Here is a 23,285-nt window from a genome sequence, read left to right on the forward strand (position 1 = left end):
TAATATAATTTATTAGGTTTTAGACAAAGTGGGCGAAGCCGCGGGCGGTAAGCTAGTGTAATATGTAGTGAATATTACGGCATAGTTTTTTCTTGTGTTTGATCTTGTTCTACTAGTAATATTATAAAATAATGCAAAAGTTTGTTATGGTGTATGTTTGTTATCCTTTCACATAAAAACTACTTTACCGATTACAATGATAGCCCAATAATGGTATCGTTTGTATTGAATAATATAGAATGCTTTGATATAATCAATCTTCATTTCTAAACCCACGCAAGACACGCTAATAATAATATAAATGTGAATGTTTGTGATGCTTTCATGGCTTCACAGCTAAACCACTGAACCGATTTTGATAAAACTTAACATGTGACTAATCGAAGATCCCAAATCCAGTATAGGATATATGTTTTGTTTTATTGGTATGATTGACAACCTCGACGACTACGAGAAAAATAATAATTTGTCGCAAAAAACTAGTTATATAATAAGAAGTCGGTTAAAAAAGTTCCAGAAAGCTATTGTTCCCAATGGAACGGACTATAACTAAAACACAGGAAATTGCAATTTAAAAATTTACAGACAGATTGCATCAACGTGAAACTGAAATAACTTACGGTGAAAAATTGCATAATATTCTATCTATACTGGTAATATTTTTCTTTAAAACTTTTAAGGGCTTGTCACTTAATAAAATACCACTTAGGGCCGATTTTTCAATGCTTGGATAAAACTTATTCGTCGAATAATGTATAAAACTACCATTTTAAAAACGACGTATTCTTATTGCCCGTATTTGACAGTTTACGTGACATTTTAATATTATCGTGTAATACTTTATTGGACGGATAAGTTTTATCCAAGCATTGAAAAATCGGCCCTTAGTAAAACATAATAATGTATTATTACTCGTATAAAAACTAGATCTTAAACTGTTTGTGGTTATTTTAAGTATGTAGGTATATAAATATTAAACCGCTTTTTACTAAATAATTAATTTATACCATTTTTAATAATAAATATTCTTTCTGTCTGTTTGTTCCGGCTAATCCCTCGAATGGCTGGACCGATTTTGACGGGACTCACTATAATAAGAAATAACATGGGCTACTTTTTATTCTGATATTTCATAAGGAATATATTATAAACATGAGGTTTAAAAGAAAAATCCATTTACGCGTGTGAAACTGCGGGACGTAGCTAGTATATGTATTATATCTGTTATTCTCATCGTGCCCTGTTTACAGAAACCGATATTAGTTCGCGTGAGCTTGTTTATTTGCAATATACCCGCAAGATTTTGTGAAATGACTTTTTCAGTTGAGTGTACTTTTAGAGCGGGTGGGATATTCATATGGAAATCGAAATTTGCTGATAGTTTGGAGAATTGTCATACTGATTAATGTAAATTAAATTTTTTATTAAAATACTATGTAATAATTTCTGCTATAATTATAATTGTGGCATATTGAATCGTGAAGATGGTTAACGTATCAATATTAGAATAGATTTGGATGTAATTTAGAACATAAATAGGTTATAATATATGTAGTTAACTTATATTTACACACAGAGTATATAAAGTAAACTAATTTTGCATTCCAATCGACGCGAAACTTAATATAATAAGCTTGAAAGTTTGAAGATGTTTGTTAGGTTCACACATTAATAGAATATCACTATATTTTAAATGAAGTACAGAGAACTCTGTAGAAGCCCATAGGCTATTTTTCTTAACCAGCATAACCCGCTTTTAAATAAAGGCCCCTTCACACAGGCATAATATTTATTTAATATCAAATATGCTTTTCGTGTTCCAAATGCACTTCCCCACGTGTCGACCGACGCGATATCGTGTCGTATCGTATGTCCAGCTTGTATGCGTTTAAATCAGCTTTCTCGAAGAGGTAACTACTGAGCTCACGGGGTGCTCGCGATCCGATGTACTGTAATGTATAGAATTATTTAGATATTATATATTTTAACATATTTGTACTAAAAAAGTAAAATTATATTACATGAGTATAAAACATAATCTATATTAAATAATATAATGTGTAGGATTTCAAGAATTCAAGTTTCATATCGATTAAGCTCCTAATTAAATCGGAAAACAATATTGTTAGTGGACAAAAATATTCCTAAAGCATATGCTTATTAGAATAATATAATTATCAGTAGAATATACAAATACCATATGAAGTATTTATAACTTACAACACGAGAATCATATAGCTTCCTCAATCGCCTTACAAGAAAATCCCTTGGACCCCAGTTTGGTAGCGGCTTAAACAATTGCTGGAAGCCCTAAAAAAAATAATAATATTCTCTACATCTTCGATCATCCATTTCGAACATCTTTCATGCTTGTTTGTAAGTACTAAGTAGACATATCCCTACTAATATTATAAATGCGAAAGTAACTCTGTCTGTCTGTCTGTTACGCTTTCCCGCTTAAACCTTTCAACCGATTTTGATGAAATTTGGCACAGACAATCTTTAGACCCTGAGAAAGAACATAGGCTACCTTTTATTGCGAAATATTATGTACCACGGCCCACGGGCGAAGCCGGGGCGGACCGCCAGTAAGATCTAAATCTATTCTATACACATGTGAAATACTTTAATTAGAAATCATTTTTGAACGCTATTAAATTCAAAAATTGATAATTTTTGCTGTTTGTCAAATCTTAGCCAAGCCTATCCGATTTCTATATGGTTTTCACAAATTTTAGTAGACGTGTAGAGTGTGAAAAATTTATATCAAAATAACTTGAAAGTAACTTGAGCTCCGTTCATATTTAAAACGTCACGCCATTCACGAATATACAAGACTAGCTTTCCGCCCGCGGCTTCGTCCGCGTTTTCAAAGAAAACCACGCATAGTTCCCCGTGAGATTTTCGGGACACCTATCCTGTGTGTTAATCCAAGTTACCCCTCTATATGTGTGCTAAATTTCATTGTAATCAGTTTAGTAGTGTTTTCGTGAAAGAGCAGATTTACAATATTAGTAGGATAGGATATGATAGGATTCTTACAATACACTCACCATTTTAAATTTATACACGTATTTATAAATCGCATACAAAGCTCCCAAAACCATTGGTATCGCTAGAAAGTAAATAAGTTCTTTGTAAAATGGATAGTCCTCTGATAGATAGGCCAGGCTCGAAACTCCGAAGTATCCCTCCATCATGATGTAGATCTTTATCTAAAATTATTTATTTCTATTTATAATGTAGACGCTAACTTTGTTGGTAGTGGAATACCATTATTGTAATTATACAGTTTATTTCGAAGATTCTAAAATTATTAATTGTACACTTGAAGATGTTTCACGGTTTTTAAGGTCCCGTACTTTGGTACCTTCCGCTAAGTCCTTCCGCTGTCTGTTTGCCTGTCTGCCTCCAGGCTGTATGACATAAATCGTGATAGAAAGCTGAAATTCCCGTTTCTGTGAAATTTTCGAGATAAAAACTATCCTATGTGTTAATTCAAGTTACCCTCTATGTGTATGCACAATTTCATGAAAATTGGTTCAGCAGTTTTTGCTTAACTTACAAACAAAAATAAAAACTTTTACATTTATAATATTAAGTAGAATTTTAACGCTATAAACCAACCTAAAATATAAATTAGCATATAAACTACTAACTGTATAAAAAACGGGTGTAATCCAAAACATAATAATTCTCAACTTAGTCGGTCTGACGCCTGAGAAAAATGTCAGATCATCCACAAGCCGGCCCATTGGATACATGTAGAATATTATAAGAACCTCCATTAGTGTTGATACTGCTATGCAGAAGAAACAGAGGCAGGATAGTACCTGAAATTTTAAGCTATTGCATAGCTTCTATGGCGGGCCTTGAGCGCGGGGACCGAATCCAGAAATTCCGTGACGAAAAACCTCACGCTCCCCACTCCGACGGACACGGAGGAGGCATAGCATGCAATAACTTTACCGCGGCAGTCCCCGAGTGCCACACGTCTTTTTTTGTTTTAATTTAAAAACAAACGAACGAATTATGTATGTAGAGCATTTTCGTTGTGAAGGACGAGTGTCTGAAATAGGTCTGTGAAAGACCTGTAGTACAGATCACTAGCCCCCCTCGCGGATAGCCTACTAAATACACTCATAGTTATAACTTGGTATATATTCGAATATTTATAAAATTCGATACAATTTGCTATCCTCTAATGTATGACATACAAGAGCCAAATTTGATACAGTGCACATTATATTCATCTAATTAAATTTCATTAAAAACACTATTTACCATCCTGGGAGTGAACAGAAACACAATAATTCCGATGAGAATTAAAAAACTTATGACCATATACGGCTTCAGGCATCGCCACTCATTCAAAATAGCTTCTGTTAAACAATTAAATGTTATCACCTGAAAATATAATAATAATAATTCGTTTATTGAAGTGAAACTTCTTTATCGGGGTTGGAAAAAAATTTAGTGTAACATTTTTTCGTTACGCGTGACATTTTTCCGTTACGCGCCATCTTTTTCTTATCCCTACCACGCGTGATTCGACGTATTTCTGTAAAGCTGCATATAGTAAATGATTTTTTAAAAAAATAAGGTCATAAAGAAGTTTCACTCCTTACGTGTGTACACGCACACATTTTTTGTTCAAGCAACACAGCCCCACGATAACTCATATTACTATAATTTCAATAGCAGACAAAAAACAAAATTATCATTCTTTATTTTGAATTTTATAAATTAGCTTTGCATCCCCTTTTTTAACCTTCTTCAACAAAAGGAGGATTAATTCGACTGCATTTTTTTGGATTTGTTAGCAGAAGTTTCGACTGGGTGAACTGACTTTGATGATTTTTTTTTAGTTCTTGCTAAAGTAGCTTACTGCTTTCCGAATCGGTGGTGACGTTTCAAAAGTGCTTCTAGAAGAAGTCTAATTGAATAAATAAATGTTTGAGTTTGAGTTTGTTTGAGTAGCCATCTTATAAATAGAGATGAAGATTATTAATTGAAATTGAATATTATCATAACAATTTTTATAAAAACTTACCATAATCAAATACTCGTTGACGAAATTGAGTCCAAAGAATATGATTCCAAAAAGATCACCCAAATAGAACTGAGAGAAATATATTGGCCACAGATAAAAAAGAATGAACGGACCTGTAAATAACATTATATTTTCACTAGCTGTGCTACGCGGTTTTTTTTAGATTCTATGCAATGTTATAATCCATACTAATATTATAAATGCGAAAGTAACTTTGTCTGTCTGTCTGTTACTCAATCACGCCTTAACTACTGAACCAATTTGCATGAAATTTGGTATAGAGATATTTTGATACCCGAGAAAGGACATAGGCTACTTTTTATCCCGGGAAATAGGATAGGTTTTATCCCGGAAATCCCACGGGAACGGGAACTATGCGGGTTTTTCTTTGACTGCGCGGGCGAAGCTGCGGGTGGAAAGCTAGTACTGAATAACGCTGAGAACGAGTTTTCATTTACACTAAAAGATCACGAAAGAATGCTTTTGCTCTAGCTCTATGTTCGTTTGATGTAAATGCACCGTAAAGGGTAGAATAATCTAAACTAATATTATAAAGCTGAAGAGTTTGTTTGTTTGTTTGAACGCGCTAATCTCAAGAACTACTGGTCCGATTCGAAAAATTCTCTCGGTGTTAGATAGCCCATTTATCGAGGAAGGCTATAGGCTATATATAATCACGCTAAGACCAACAGGAGCGGAGCAACGAGGATAAAACCGCGGGGAATGGCATAGTTTTAGATATAACTAGATATAGCTATAGTATGAAATAAAAATATAATATATTTACTATAAATTCTCTCCTGAAGTGGAGCTTTAACCATATTATCACAATACATTTTTAAAAGATACGACACGAATCCTCTGAATATGTTGAAAATTGCATTTGATGTTACAATTAGAGAACTATCTTGTATTGGTTTTATCTGAAATTCAATAGATTTACAATTTCACCACTTATTGATAGAGTCACCAATTAACTTTGAACAATAGAAAGCATTGGATAATTATATGCGGGATTCGAACCTGCGTCATTCGCCGTACCTACTATTTAAGAACTAACTTAATTTGTGATACTGTAGTCTACCCAACCTCACATATTATACTAAAACTAATATAAAATAATTAACTTCTTAAATCTATTATGTTGAAAGAGATTACTAAAATCATTTAAGTAAACAGTGCTAAAAACAGTTTTAACAATATTTCAGCCTTTTATTAGTTATATAAAAATAATAAATTATAACAAAACCTCTCTCATAGATCTTGATGATAGAACATGAATTACAGGTGGCGCTGTCGTAGACTCGGATAATAAATCTATATCTGTTACCTGAAAAATAATTATTTTTATAAAATGTTGCACCTGAAAGATGGCTAAGGCCGGCTACTCATGTACCTGCCGCAGGCCCAATATTGGAACAATCTCGGTTAATTGGCGGTATATTTCAGTTGTTCTCTAAATTGCCCCTGCTTGCCTCGTCGTTGGCCAATGCGTCTATTACAGACGAATTATGGTGCTATGCCTGAGCAATGCTTTTGGTGTCCAAACGATCCAATGCAGGATCAACATACTTCTCCACAGGTCGGACAGGGGAAGTTGCTTGATTACACATCACAATTAAGGAGCCAATTTCAAAATTGCCCCTGCTGCAGGTACGTTTCGGTTACGGTTTACGTTCTTCTTCGACTCTTTGTTAATAGTTCCACCTCAAATAATTTCACTTTTTAATACTAATTTTCCAGCACATAAGCATGAGGTTCACGTCATTAAGCATGAAAATCGTAGATTGTTTAAAAACATTGCGTTGTTGTGAAATCGAGTGTAATATCAAAATTAAACATTCTAAATAGCAAAGAAGATTGACATAATATTTTTCTACGTATCTAATGCTACGAAATCTTAGTAGGTACATTACCTGGTACATTACTAACCTGTAACAATTCAATTAGTTCTCTACCATACGATGGATAATGTTTGAAACCCGTCTCAAAGTAAACTGCACATAAATGTATGAAACTGACGAATAATATGAACGTAAGAGCAATTTGGGATACTTGCAGAATCTGTAAATTTTTGCCAAACTGATGTATTTAAACATCTTATAAGGTAATAAATGGTCCAGTGTATACCTTTGAAAAAAGAAGCTGAAGAGTTTGTTTGTTTGTTTGAACCCGCTAATCTCAAGAACAACTGGTCCAAATTAAAAAATTATATTAAGTGATAGAAAGCCCATTTATTGAGGAAGGCTAGGGGAGCAGGGGGCAGGAGCGGAGCACTGCAAGTAAAACCGTGGGGCACAGCTAGTAGATAATAAACAGAAGACGAAGTTGCGTGATCTAAATAGTTTATGAAAACCCTTACTTGCCAAAGCATTCGTTTGAAGAGAAGCTTGTAAGATAATGCCGCTGTTATCCAGAGAAAAACAAAGTAACCACAATAATAAATATCCCAAACAAACAATTTATGATGACACACTCTGAAAATGAAATTGTATAATGTATACAGGGTGTCCCACTATTGGTATACTAAGCGCGAAGGGACTTGTAGTTTTGCATACACTGATCACGTAAAAAATACTCAAACAACAAAATTACATCAAAATTTTTTTGCTAAATTTTTCCTGAAAATTCATGTTTTCTTCTCTAGCTTCGCGCAGCCGGCATATACCGCTTCTCTAATGTGAGCATTTTGTCTATGAAAACATAATCTTAAACGATAGCTCACGTGCTGGTGGCATAGTTGGGCGGGTTGCTTGTTATGGGTGTACACATAGAGTTTTAAGAATTCATCTATTTCAGAAAAAAATGCGTCTGGAATTTTATAAGTATTTTTTACGTACTCAGCGTATGCAATACTATAACCTCCTTTGAGCTTAGTATACCAACAGTGGGTCACCCTGTATAATGTATCAGCCTATAATTAATTTATAGGATTGAATGCCGTTCTAAGACCGCACTGACTTTTATATCATTCATCATCATTAAACTAGTTCAATAGTAGATAATAATGATTCCTCACAATATTACAAAAGGAGATAATAATGATCTTACATATAATGTGCTATTTGTGCCAATTGGAAGAATTCTCCGTCAGGCGATACGTAAACATTTAAATAAAATTTAATTGTTTTATTGACAAACTGTTGACCGAATTCATTGATATCGTAGCACTTCACAGAAGTATAGTTGAAAACACGCGGTCTGCACCTGAAAGATAAAACAACTATCTAATAATAAAAGAGTCTAGTGTCAGAAGTGAAACTTCTTTGACAAGATTCAAAGATACCAAAATCGTCGCCTTACTCCATGACGTTCGGTGCTTTCGTTATACTTTTATATTATTTCTTATTTTATAAGAACAATAATTGTACATTAAAGAGTTAATAAATAAAGAAGAAGAACTATTAACTTTCTAACAAATATAGTATAACTATTATCATTCTAATTTTTAACAAGTGAGCTTAATACTTAAATCTATTAAAATCGCATTAATTTTTTAGACATTACCTATTCCACGGACTCTTAAACAAAACTCCCTGAATAAGGTAATCCAAATACACTGTTGTATTATGTATGAATACGACTAATTGCAGAATTGCCGTTATTATAAATGCTATTGTTGAACCTGAAAGAAAAATAATGTTTAAAATTCTCCTTACGCATGTTACGGTAGCCTGGAAGATATCGCTACCTGGCGATAAGGCCGCCGTTTTTACATGTCTTTCCCTATTTGTATGTCATATTATGTGTGTGGAATAGTGTCAATATAAGAATAATTAAAATAAATATTTAAATAGGTATGAGAGAAACATTTCTCATTTTCCTCCAGATCCTTCTGTGATCCATCCTCACAAACTTTCGCATTTATAATATTTGTAGGGTGTGTATTTTGTAAAAATAAATATAGAATATAATAAAAAATATATATGCTTTTAGAAAAGCTACTGCACATACAAACGAAAGTGTGAATGTTCAAAAAAATTACCGTAAGCTATCGGCTGCATCTTCGAAATAAAGAAGTGACTGTCTGGAGCATACACACTAAAGAATACATAGATGTATGTAGTCGTTAATGTTTTACATAACACGTTGGACAGATAGAACCAGAGATGTCTGAAAATAACACAAATTAATAATTATATAAGATAATTTCGAAGACCGTAAACACACTGAATTATGATTTATGACCACGACGCAAATTTTTTAGAATTGATTTGGCATTGATTACCACAATAAGCCACAGATAGTAATTAAAAAGATTTAATTACTATCTGTGCCCCGCGGTTTTACCCGCATTGCTTCGCTTCTATAGGTCTAGCTTGGTGAAATAACATAGCCTATAGCCTACCTCCAATGGACTATCTCACTGTGAATTTTTTTTTCAAATTGGACCCGTAGTTCCTGAGATTGCATTATTGAAGATTAATGAGATTAGAAGATTATTAAAAAAAAAATGGTTGCCTGTAAAGTCGGTTTTACGGGCGAAGATTTTACGTGACAACGTCTTTTTCTCGATCATAGTTGAGTGGGAGAGAGACGCAAGGCATTCGGCGGGCCTCTCTCTCGTTCGGTGACTCATCGTAACGTTACCGAGCGTTACACTTTTTCATAAGTGACTCCCAGTCGCAACCTAATTTAAGACGTTGTCACGTCAAAATGTTGTGTGGTTTTATGAAACCACGGTAAAAGTGAAACGTAAAAGTGATCGAACGGTTCCGAACACTGCTTTGTGTAGCGCATGTCGCGTGACGGTCGGCTGCCGAGTAGGTATACCTACTCGGCAGCCGCGATACACGCGACATGCGCTACACAGACCAAAAAGTTTGAGACGATGTAATAAAAGTTTCACTTTAAAAACGTATCGTAACAAAGTAACACATAAGGAAATAAATTACTAGGAATCAAAATTCAACGACGACATGACGTGATCCGCCAACCTGCTCTTGGCCAGCGTGGCGGATTATGGCCCATACCTTCATATTAGGCCCGTGGCCCAGCAGTGGGAATATATTACACGGGCTGATGATGATGATGATGAATGAAGTTGTCTTACGTTTTAAAATTCTCCTGTTGCATACACAAGAATTGTGTCTTCGTTGGACCAGTCGCAAATCCCCTGTAGTACGCTAGTACTTCCCATTTCGTTGCATGAATCATTGGCCGATCTGACTGGATCTCTTTCTGTTTATAATCAATATTGAATTATGTATCTGTTATTGAATAGGACTACTGTTCCTTGACATTATTGGCTATACAGTAGATGAATCAGAAAGGATATCGAGGTTTTTTAAGCTTAATTTCTAGTACTCAAATTCAAACACGGATCAGTAGAATAGCTTCTATATTTGTTGAATTTCTATCATATCTTGAAAATTATTTACTTTACAAAATATATTAACAAGAAGCAAAGGCATTTATTTACCTAATAATGTTGACCCATAATCAAATTTGCTTCTTAAAGAATTATTTCAAGCGTACATGATTTATCATTACATTTATCAATATTAATCGATTGCAATATCTCGTTCATACTTTATGTACTATCATACTCTCTATGCAAAACTATAAAACAAGCGAACTATGAATAAAACTCAGCAGGTAAGTTATAAAACGCATTCTGATCTCACGTTTGTGGTGTAAAGTTAGCTACAGCTCGTTAGAATACAGCTGAACTATTCGAAGTTAGCCAACTGTGAGCATTCTTGATCAAGGTGTATATTTTGTAGGCAAGTGAGACACTCATTAATGTGTTAAAATCACTACATAGTATAAAACAAAGTCGCTTTCTCTGTCCCTATGTCCCTATGTCCCTATGTATGCTTTAATCTTTTAAACTACACAACGGATTTTGATGCGGTTTTTTTAATAGATAGAGTGATTCAAGAGAAATGTTTTAGTATATAATTTATTATGTTTTAGACAAAGCGGGCGAAGCCGCAGGCGGAAAGCTAGTATAAAATAAAGTATCCAACTATGAGCTTACAAGTAAATGTGTTTCTAGTGTTAAAAAGAGCTCCTATTATAGAAATATATAATGTAGGTATCGACCGCCTCCTCGGTACAGTGGTTGATGCGTGAGCGTAACACCGAGGGGTCCTGGGTTCGATTCCCGGTGGAGACGAAGAAAAAAAAATGTCTTGGTCTGGTAGGACACAGAAGGCTGATCACCTACTTGTCCATAAAGAAAATCGATCAGTGAAACAGATGTATAATGCATCTGCCCCTTACTAGGGGACATGGGACTTCACTTTTTAATGTAGGTATCATAATTGTCATAATCACAGCTGACTAAAACTAAAAGTATGTTTTCCTACTATCTGTTAAATATTAAAAGGAGTTTCCAAGGTTAAGCAAACGATTCTTAATACTATAATAATAATGCTAAAAACCAAGGGATAAATGTGGTTTTTACAGGAATTCATATTGTCAAATACAGGTTAGATAAATAGTTAGACACTGTCTACTGAACTACGCCATAAGCAGTTGGAATCCGACATACACATAAACCATGACCGCCATATTTGAAGAAAAATAATACATATTAAGCTAATATCGATTAGTTAAGAAATATAAACCCTTATGTAAAATCACTTCCTCTTCGTATATCTTTTTGCTATTCAATACCTTTCCCTGTATATTTCCTTACTAGCTGCTCCGCGCAGTTTCACCCCCCTGGCTCCACTCCTGTTGCCCGTAGCGTGATGAAATATAGCCTATAACCTTCCTCGATAAATGGGCTATCTAACACCGAAATAATTTTTCAAATCGGACCAGTAGTTCCTGAGATTAGTGCGTTCAAACAAACAAACAAACAAACTCTTCAGCTTTATAATATTAGTATAGATTAACCCTCACCTTTTGCTCACCTTAGATATAACGTGCAAATCATGATTCTGTTGAAGAGCCCGTGACGTTGACGACACTGATATAGTGCTGTCTTCTGTGTCCCCAAATATCCAGTCATCTGATTTTTTTTCCTGTTCATTGAATCCTAGAGTATCATCCATTTTAAAATTATTTATCACCGACGAAGTATCTGGCAAAATTGCAAAGATATTTTCATTAAATCTGCCAATTAATTCATAGAGCAAAGTGGTGTCAAATCTGAAAAACGTCGTAACTTGATAACAAAGAGATTATATATCAATTTATGCTTAATTTATGTATGTTTGTTCCCACTTGTTCCATACACGTTCCATAGTTTGTTCCCTCTTGGTAAGGCCGCGTTTCCATCTGCAAGAAAACTTCCGCGAGAAATGTCCGACAGTCTGTCTGACAGCAACTTGCAAGCTTGCAGGTGGAAACGCGGAATTAGACTTGCAAGCTGCTGTCGGACAGACTGTCGGGCATTTCTTGCGCAACTTTTATTGTAGATGGAAAGGCGGCCTAAGCCTCTTGGGATCGGAAACAGCAGTAGACAAAGAAGATGATAGCATCTAGTATTTACTTCTACCAAATTTATATACCACAGGACTTCATAATTAACTATGTAGTATTATAAAAGTCGATTGAGGCTTCAATAAATCCTTTAACAGTAATAGCCTATGACGTCATCTTGTAAACCACCAAGAAATCCCAACAATAACGTTCCATTCTCATAAAAGAATTTTTCCTACAACTACGGTATTATCATATTATGAACTAGCTTCCGCCCGCGACTCCGTCCGCGCGGTAAAATTAAGAAAAATTAAGATTTATTTTTTTTCTACGTATTTTTCCGGGATAAAAAGTATCCTATTTTATGCCCAGGATAATAAGGTATAATTATACCAAGTTACATCGAAATCGAACCGTTAGTTTTCACGTGATGCCTTCACATACAGACAGACAGACAAAAATTTTTTTAATCACATATTTGGGTTTGGTATCGATCCAGTAACACTCCCTGCTATTTATTTTTTCAATATTTTCAATGTACAGAATTGACCCTTCTACAGATTTATTATATGTATAGATTTACTATCATTTCATATGAAACAATATCTTGTTATTGCCATAATGAAATTAAATGCAAATGTTTATGTGCATAATATTGCAATATAATGTCCGCCCAAGGGGCTGAGAACTACATTGCTACAATTTACCGCTAAATAACAGAGAAGGTAGACAATTCTACATTAAATTCTGGAAAGCAATTATTAAGTCCGCCACTTAATAAAGATAATACTAATTATAACAAATTTTCATTTGTTTACGAGTGAATTCGAAGCATAGGAAGCGTATTTTCGTGGTGTTTTCATTGTAAGAAATATGTGTTGTAATATTTGTCTACGGTCATACGTTTCTGGGATAAATTGGTGCCAATATATTATTCTAGGTCACGTCCTTTCTACATACTAAATTTGAGCCAAATCTCTGTTTAGGAGTTTATTCCCAAAACGACAATAAAATTGTCTTCTTTATTCATCCATCATGCAAAGAAGAATTGGAAATTTATGTTATACCATTTTAGGTAGAACTAGCTGCCCCCGTCTTCACTCGAGTGGACCAACCAGGTATAAATCTACCAAAAAATTCATTCATTAAAAGAAATGTCTAGTCTACACTTCATACAACACAATCTATCTTGACGACGCGGTTGGCGCAGTGGTAAAGTAACTGCCTACTGAGCCGACGGTCCCGGTTTCGATCCCCGGTCAGGGCAAATATTTGTGTGATGAACTCAATTATTTGTTCTTGGGTCTGGGTGTTATATCTATATATGTATTTATAAAATATTATATTTATCGTCGCCTAGTACCCACAACACAAGCCTTAATTGAGCTTACTGTGGGACTAGGTCGATTTGTGTAATAATGTCCTTTAATATTTATTTATTATTTATTTATTTATCTAACACTTACATATTCAACTTCTTTTAACGTTTTATAATTGTCAAAACACCACAACCAATATTAAAACACAACAATCAATATTAACATCATGTTAAATTGATACCTTCCGCGTAGTACGAACTCTTTCAACCAATTACGAAGATACTTATGATGGATGGTAAAACAAACATTGTAAATTAATTGAATAAAATCTCGACGACCATAAAATTAAGTGAACCGCCGGAGCGAGCAAACAGCTGTAAAATATAAATTTAATTCGACAACTCGTAATGATTGATCGAGGAATGGGGAGTTAAAATCGGGAAGGAAATTTAATTTTATTACCAAATTTGAAGTGCTCTTAAATTTCTGTTTAGTTCCTGGAAGTGATCTGTCTTCGATATTTTATATGGTTGATGAAATAACATTTGTAGTAGCTATTGAAGATAAATCTAGAGAAGTTTAGAGAAATTATGAGTTATTGAAATTCTATGATACTTTCTTGATATTCTGCATTATTTTACGCGAAGTACAATTTAGAATCTATAATATTATAAAGCGGAAGAGTTTGTTTGCTTGCTTGATCACGCTAATCTCGGGAAACACGGATCTGATTTGAAAAATTATTCCAGTGTTAGATAGTCCATTTATCGAGGAAAGTGAAGTCCCATGTCCCGTAGTGGGGTAAGGGGCAGATGCATTATACATCTGTTTCACTGATCGATTTTCTTTAGGGACAAGTAGGTGATCCTTCTGTGTCCTACCAGACCGAGACATTTTTTTTTCTTCGTCTCCACCGGGAATCGAACCCAGGATCGGTGCTACGCTCACGCATCAACCACTGTACCAAGGAGGCAGTCGAGTATAATTTATCGGGTTATAGAATATGATTACGTTGACCAATAGCGAGTACAACCGCGAGGCACAGCGTAATTAAATAAAATTGCTACATGTTCTCAACTACAGAAAGGTTTAATTTAACGAACTATAGACCATTTTCTCGTCCAAAGCATAAAGATTCAGTTAATATTTCACATGAAAATATTGTGTGAGTCCCCGGAGGCCACTCGCGTACCGTTCACGGGTATCTAGCATGATTTAAGGGGTCCTATGTGCAAATTCAATTATTTTCAGCTTGTATTTTAATATTAATGAGATCATATCAAATTGTGCGAGAAAAAATAGGTTCATATATACCTATGGTATGAACTGTTGTAATATGTTTAACTTATTTTGGTAAGGTATGTTGTTTTACCTCATCAGCTATATTTGACGAAGATAGGTCTTTTTTCAGCTGCTCTGCCATAGTAAAAACTTTGCTTATAAAAGCAAAATATCACAGCTATGTCTACTTCTTAACGGATTGAATATATCATTACAAATAGAATAACATCGTCGCTTAAGAACAAAAATTAAATGATCATATTATCAACTGAATAAACTTAGCGAATGGATACATTTTAAGTTAAACAATTTAAATTTTTCGGAGAAAATGGTGAATAATAGAAATAAATGGAAACAAAATTCTATGAAAACCTTGGCACGACTTGTATGAATCATTTATTTCCGCGCAGCACATAAATACACATGTACAAATCTTCCATCCAAATCTTGACTAAATCCTTAGTACAAATAACATTTTAAAGTAAATTCCATACAATATTATTCAAATGTCTTCACACAATAATATATTCTCGCACATAACAACAATATCAAGTCTCAAAAACATTCACACGCCAAATAAAGCGAGAAACGGGGCTCACAAACGATATATTTTACATCTTTACGGTTTTTGGCTGATAGAAAGCGATATTTTATATAATTAGACTTTTTTTTGTAATATCGGTATAAGTTTGTGATCTATGATTTTGATTAGTAATAGAAACTGAGATGGTATCCAAGTTAACTTTTTATCCGGATTTTATGTTTTAATTCACATATAAATTATCAATTACAATGTTTACAGGCGCTTTTTAAACAGGACCTGTCGAAAAGTTTATGTGACAATCATAGTACAGTCGGTCGGTTTCATACATACGGTCAGCTGCTGTATTTGAATGTAAAAGTAATACCCGTTTATGATATGATGATAATAATATGGTTGTTAGGACTTTGGTTAAGCTTAACGCAGCGCTTATTAAAAAAATCTATTTTTGCCTGAAATTAAAGCAATCAGCTAACAATTTTGCTCATTTTTTTACGTAAAATATTTCGACGAATTTGTTTCCGTTTCAAAATTAACAACACTGCAAATGGAAGACTTCGTAACCACCTAACCTTATTGTACCTTATTTATACATATATCGTCGTTTCAGCCGTGGGACGTCCACTGCTGGACGAAGGCCTCCCTCGAGGATTTATATATAGTTCCTATTTATTCCATATCTTCGCTCCACTATCAGACGTTACCTAACAAGTAATGTAACCGCAGATACGGGGGTCTACCTAATGGCACAATTAAGGTGACATCGCTGCAAATTTTGACTGCTTTACGACTGGAATTCTCGTGCTTTCATAGTAGAATTTTTGTTTTATTGCATCGTGGGTTAATGAGGTTCACTGTTTTAATAGCCGGACGGACAGATGGTACGAAATGAATAAATACATCCAACGTTTATGTTTAATTCGAATTTTGTTTGATTTCCCTAATGTTCGTTTTATTTTAACGGTGTAAGCGTACCTTTGAAATAATTTGTCGCCTAAAAATATATGGTTGTTATTTCTAGACTGAAAAGAAACTACACATATGAGTTGTATATTAACCGTTTGTTTTCAATGAAATCGAAACGATAACAAATCTCGATATATAAAACTAGCTGCGCTCCGCGGTTTCACCCGCGTGGCTCAAGTATCTGTATATTTTGCTCTAGTCCTGTTGGTCTTAGCGTGATAGCCTATAGCCATCCTCGATGAATGGGCTATCTAACACTGAAAGATTTTTTCAATTCGGACCATTAGTTCCTGAGATTAGTGCGTTCAAACAAACAAACTCTTCAGCTGTATAATATTAGTATAGATTATTGTGTCACAATGGGAATTACCACACTCCTGGCCGAAACGGCTTGACCGATGCTCATGAAATTTTTTGTGCCTATTGGTAGATCTGAGAATCAGCCAACATCTATTTTTCATACCCCTAAGTGATAAGAGTGGCAGAACAACGTTTGGGACAGCATATCTATCAAAATATAGCGCATCAATGTTTTGTGTGTGCAATAAAGTGTTTATTGTTTTAGTCAAGCGAAGAGTGAACCGGTACCTACTAGGGAAGCGCGTACCATCTTAGACCGCATCTTAGCTTTCCATCAGGCGAGATTGTGGTCAAGCGCTTTCCTATCTAGAATAAAAAAAAGACGTGTGGCACTCGGGGACTGCCGCGGTAAAGCTATTGCATGCTATGCCTTCAAGCCACACCTCCGTGCCCGTAGAGCGGGAGCGTGAGGTTTTTCGTTACGGAATTTCTGGATTCGGTCCCCGCGCTCAAGGCGCGCGATAGAAGCTATGCAATAGCTTAAAAAAAGTCTTCTCGAACCTTCCATATCCGTCAAATAATGTCAAAGTTAATAATAGGCAGAGAAATAAATTTGTTTTACGATGTCTAACGGCTGCATGGTTATGAGGCTCCGGGATGGATCGTTCACGGAATGTGAGGTTTTTCATGGGTTTTTCCTCGAATATTCCATGAAATGGGGTTATTAATCATTGGCCACTGAGAATAGTGTTTTTTTGTTCCTGTTAGTAAAGGATAGTTTGCGTTTAGTGATAGCTCGTATAAATGAAGATCAGCTTGTATCCGTTGCGGTACTCGGTAAATTTATGGTAGAACTATGTAGAACTGAAGACTTTTTAACGGATTTTAAACGCGATTTATTCATTATATTATTTTCCCGACGTTTCGAACACTTTACAGCGAGCGTGGTCACGGGGAGACTGAAACAGTTAAAAAGTTTTTAATTTCTAAATGTATAATACTCGCGTAAAATCAAACACTAGAAAATACTATGTATAACTGATTTTGAGGACATTTTCCTTTTCAGCTAAAAACTTGATGCAAAAGCTATCTTCAAGCGGCATTTTGATGATTTTTATTTATTTACTTACATTACAAACCTATTTAAGGCTCTACTTTTTTTCTACTCAATACTAATAGTCAATTGTAATACAAATTACTCAACTACATGAGCAATTAAGACCTGGGGCCTTAGACAAAGTAACAATTACAAAACGATAACGAAGTTAGAAATCGCACAAATGTATGGGATTGACATTAGATAGACCACGTGATCTAACGCGGCGTATGTCAATCCCATACATTTTTGCGATTTCTAACTTCGTTATCGTTTTGTAATTGTTACTTTGTCTACTGGGCCTGGTATAAAAAAAAACAAAAATAAAATATAGCCTTATGTACTCATGAAAAAATTATTAATAACATTACAAAAAATTCACAATTAAAAAGCATCACTATAATTTAATGCTAGAATAGATGAGATCGAATTAAAAATGCTAAACGAAATAACTCAACCTTACGACTACATACAAAGTAGATACTTCTAACATCCTCTCATAAAATGTTCAATAATATTTATTCCTCACTGTCCCGGTACCAGCGCTAATGGATGTTATATATCACTATCCTGCTAATGGAACTTAATTTCAGGAAGATACTAGTGGAAATGTCGCCACCATTGTTTGAGGATTTTAATGCCAGTATTTCAGGATGTAATTTGATGTTATATTTTAATGTAAGGAGATTTGGGATCGATTTGGAAATTGGCAATTTGTTGCAGTTAGTAATTTCTAAAAAAATATACACTGTGCTAAAAGATTAGTAAGTTTTGGCAAAAATAAAGGCTGCGTAAGCAATAAAATAGATGAGTGAGTTCTTTATTGAATTCTGAACTCAAAATTCAAAAACAATTAGTATACCTCGCTTAAATTGTAATCGTTTTTTAATGTTGTAGTGTAAAATCTGCTTTTAAAAAGCGGGTATCAAAGACCCTTAAGCGCGTCACACACGGTGAAGATACTATAGTATTTTATCTTAAGATACTGTTATATTTTATATTACAGTATCTTAACGCATCCGGTATCAGCGTTCGGACCATCATTTTTCTTTTTGTCATTGCGTACTAAGACTCCTGTAGAACCGCCATCCTGTTACAAATGACCCACAAAATTTCGCGTCATAGTAAGATAAAATATTATAGTATCTTCACCGTGTGTGACGCGCTTTATCATGTACAAAAAATATCTTAATATAAATAGCGCTAAGTGCAGGAACAGTTAACAAAAATTGCTCCAACCTCGAAACGCTTCTAGCGTCTTTACAAACCATTTATTCGGAAACAATGGTCCCGCATGTTTCCCATCTTGTACCCAAAATATGGCAACATGGATGTACGAACGGTTGATATTATTTTGGAGGGATTTCCTGGATTAATTTTAAAGAGCGTCATACAAAAAGGGCGTTTTTATTTGGAATTATTTGAACAATTAATAGTATGTAATATTAATAGAATGTATGTATTATTGAATAAAGATCTAATTTATAATAAGATTCTATTCAGTGAGATGCTACGTTAATAAGGAATGCAATGCTTTTAAACATTTTTCCTAAACCACTAAAACAAAATTTACGTTTAGTAGAATAAAAGAATAAGATAAAATATTAGACAAGTCCATATTGTATAAATTTATAAAGAAGTGAATTTATATAAAGAAGAGAATTTATAAAGAAGGTGTGTCCCTTCAGACACATAAAACTGAAAGAATAGAATAAATTCGATTGCTCGGGCGGGTCACGAGTGGCTGAGTTGGTCAGGCATCCGCCCCGGAATGGCGCGAAGGATGCGGGTTCGAGTCCCGCCTCGTGATCGAATTTTTTCTATTCTTTATAAATTTATATTTATAAAGCATTTGAATGCCATAAAACCAAAAATATAAGTCCATATTGTCTCAACGAATGCCAATTATTCTAAAAATTATTCATACAGTCAAATAAAATAGATTTAAAGGACACTTATTCTCTTCTCTTGAGTATCTAATAATAATCTAATAAAATGTTCAACTGCCACATCCACAATTCACATTCCGTCCTCAAGACCAATTGAACCTTTAAAATTCAGCCATATTGTGTTCTATCTCGCTTACACATTAAATTATATGCATATTTTATGCTATTCATGTTTACAACTTTTTACGTACTGTAGAAAATTCACGAGTTCCCGTTGTGAAGTATGATGAAATTTGCTTCATTTTCATGAGGAATAACGTCAAAGTTACTGCTTCTTTGCGTATTAAATGCTGTAATATTGCAGCGAAATTTTAGAGGAGATATAAATATCTAAGTATAGCTTTAACTTGGCTGGAAATTTGCGTAGCTTTTGCATGCGCGGCTTTGTTTGGTGTTTTGTAAGGATCTATTGTTTTCAGTTATATTAGAGTTCGTTTGAAGATAAAAGATATTTAGATATCTTTTGAAAGAAGTTTCAAATATTAAAATTTATTTATTCTTTGCCTATGTGTATTTCCATACGATCGGGTACATTGCCTAGTCTTATTAAACGTTGTCATTCTACTACCGACCAAAGAGATATAATGTACAATTCTGTGTACTGTCTAATACAACATAAACTAACTGATTCTAATAAATGTATGACGTACACAAATAACAAGTCAGCATATCTAAAAACGTAATTCTTGATAAGTTCCTAAAAATATGAGCAACAAACTCGATTCGAATCGTCAGAATTCAACGATGACGTTACATTGTTATTATCTACTAGCTGTGCTCCGCGGTTTCACCCGCATTGCTCCGCTGTTGATCTTAGCGTGATGATATATAGCCTATAGTTTCTTGATAAATGGGCTATCTAACACCGAAAAAATTTTTCAAATCGGACCAGTAGTTCCTGAGATTAGCGTGTTCAAACAAACAAACAAACTCTTCAGCTTTATAATATTAGTATAGATTTTGTAGTAACAGTTTCATAGAATTTAAAAAGGATTAATAAAAATAAAAGGCTTTTATTTGAAAATATAGTTAATTAAACCTTTAGCAGCTCTGTTTCAAGTGTCTCTCCACTCCCGGCGCTCCTGGAAACGTAAATACTTAACGAAAATTGCCTTTTAATAAATTGATTGTTAGTGTTACTGAAACTGTAGCGTTTCGAATTACATGCCTTTTTATTAAATTCACTTTTGTGCGAAGGGCACTTTATGTTTTATTTTGTTTTTAAGAGGGGATTGTTAATTGGTTAAGTAGACATTAATCGCTGTTTCAGCTTAAAAACAATTAAAATATTTGTTTGTATCATATTATAACTGAAAGTGTGCGACTCAAGATACAGTTTTTAACTTTCCGAATCGGTGGTAAATGTTAAAAATATGTAATGACCTTTCAAAAGTGCTTCTAGAAGAAGTCTAATTGAATAAATAAATGTTTGAGTTTGAGTTTAATTTTGAAAATTATTGAAATATTTATAGCAGAAGAATAAAAGCTAACAATAACTGAAGAAGGGACTCTATTTTGTGTTCCAATTCAAATCTTAATATATATAAATCTCGTGTCACAATGTTTGTCCTCAATGGACTCCTAAACCACTTAACCGACTATAATAAATTCGCACACCATGTGCAGTTCGATCCAACTTGAGAGATAGGATAGTTTAAACATGTAGGTACCACGGGCGAAGCCGGGGCGGACCGCTAGTGAAATAATATTGCGGAAATCAGTCCTTGCTTTTTTTATCATAGTTACATTTTATCAATTCACAAACAAATTTGCGAAAAATTTCCAATTAACATCACAAAAACATTTACATGTTGTGTACACATACTTTAACACAGCACACAACACCTAAACCTGAATAAACACGGACGTTGATAGAACAGCTACATTTATCCAACTACCCTACATTCAGCGCACGTAGCACTTTATTAGTTACCTGAAGGATTGCACCTATTATATACATCAGTGTCATTCGAACGCTCGCTTCGATTAGACGTCCCGTGATTTCTCTAAGTGAATGATTAAGGAATTTGCATCCGTCGTGTAGTGTGAATTGGAATACTTGAACGTTTTTAGCTATTTTGTACAAACTTTTAGATGTACAATTATTGTCTTTTAGAATCTCTTTAACTTTTCTCTAATTCTAGTCGTTATGTATTGTTTTTTGTTAATAATTTATGCATATACTCGATCTCTTTTTTTAAACTGTTTCCATCTTTAATCTATGCTAATAACATGAAGTTGTAGAATATTTTTGTGTGTTTGTTCTAATTTAAGGAACAAATGGACTAATTTACCTACCTACCTTATGCACGAGATACCTGAGAGCTTTATAATATGAAAACACTTCCCATACAATAAAAAGAAAAACCTATCCCTTCTATAATCAAACGAAGCCGCACCAAAAAGCAAGCGTAACCTTTAAGAACAGAAACTAATTATGCACTATGAGTGTTGATACTTTACCAAATGGTTCATCCATCACCAAAACCTCAAAGCCTATGATTGAAGGTGACTAATGACTAGGCACAATTCGTGATAATGGGAACCTAACCTTGAAATGATCATAAAACGCTTATACGACACCTGGATCGATTTGATTGTGGATTCAGACGTTTTGATACTTGATTGCTTAAACTAGTACTTTAAAGATCAAATATGAAAAATAATTTCGTATGTAGTTAACAGTATCAGTTAGAGACGTACAATAATATTCCTGAAATATATATCGAATTTACTTTTTGTCCCGAAGAAATCGTTCATTTCGTTTCTTCTTCACTGCATATCTAAAACGACTTCATATTTACAAATAATTCACACATATATTAAATCTATTAGAATTAAAACAGTAATGCTCTACTATAGACGGTTGGCAAAGGTAGCTAACAAACAGCTGTTTCTAAATAAAAGCACTCACTTTGGCATTGTCTGAGCACTACATCATTCTATAAAACATTATTAATTCAAGCTTATTAGCTGTGCAAGGTTAATATACTATCAAAATTCAATCTCTGTCCTTCAATCCCATTCTTTTAATACTCACTGAATCAATAAAATCGTCAAATTCACATAAACCACTCACCCCATAAATCCTATAATGTATCAAGAATCACCGAGCGCTGTATTATAAAAAGAAAATGAAATTTTAACACCATGTAAACCTACATATAACAACACCACTTCGAACATCGTACAGTTCAAAATTTTCGCCACAGACGGTCGGTCTCATAACGCTTTTAATGCCTTCGCTTATGGTAGTAAATACTTGGTAAAATATACTGAATAGCACGTAATGTATAGCAATAATGAACAAAATGGCGAGTGTTGAAACAGAGTTGAATACAGCCGACGTTTCTTTGAAAATGAATACAGGTAAGCTTGCTTTAGCTTATTGATGACTTTATTT

At 34.1% G+C, this 23,285-nt stretch overlaps 1 protein-coding gene across 1 annotated transcript; it reads right to left on the reverse strand.

Annotated features, from left to right (window-relative positions):
• Positions 1–1,799: 1,799 nt before the first annotated feature.
• Positions 1,800–12,060, reverse strand: LOC149909999 (uncharacterized). Its single transcript, XM_090120216.1, has 11 exons — positions 11,920–12,060; positions 10,107–10,234; positions 9,039–9,166; positions 8,561–8,678; positions 7,416–7,530; positions 6,303–6,383; positions 5,841–5,976; positions 5,054–5,166; positions 4,285–4,407; positions 3,054–3,215; positions 1,800–1,949 (listed from the first exon to the last, which is right to left on the reverse strand). The coding sequence occupies exons 1-11, from the start codon at positions 12,058–12,060 to the stop codon at positions 1,800–1,802; spliced, it is 1,395 nt and encodes a 464-aa protein (XP_089976342.1).
• Positions 12,061–23,285: the final 11,225 nt, after the last annotated feature.

Source organism: Colias eurytheme, chromosome 3, assembly GCF_061535395.1.
Source record: "Colias eurytheme isolate Ceu_HAF_F1 chromosome 3, ilColEury1 Martin Lab GWU primary, whole genome shotgun sequence".
In the NCBI taxonomy this organism is placed as follows: domain Eukaryota; kingdom Metazoa; phylum Arthropoda; class Insecta; order Lepidoptera; family Pieridae; genus Colias; species Colias eurytheme.

Coding starts and splice junctions, on each gene's coding strand:
- LOC149909999 (XM_090120216.1), bottom strand. CDS start 12,060: ATGGATGATACTCTAGGATTCAATGAACAGGAAAAAAAATCAGATGAC. Junction 9,167..10,106: donor CAACAGGAGAATTTTAAAAC/GTAAGACAACTT, acceptor TGTTATTTTCAG/ACATCTCTGGTTCTATCTGT. Junction 6,384..7,415: donor TCAAACGAATGCTTTGGCAA/GTAAGGGTTTTC, acceptor ATTATTTTTCAG/GTAACAGATATAGATTTATT.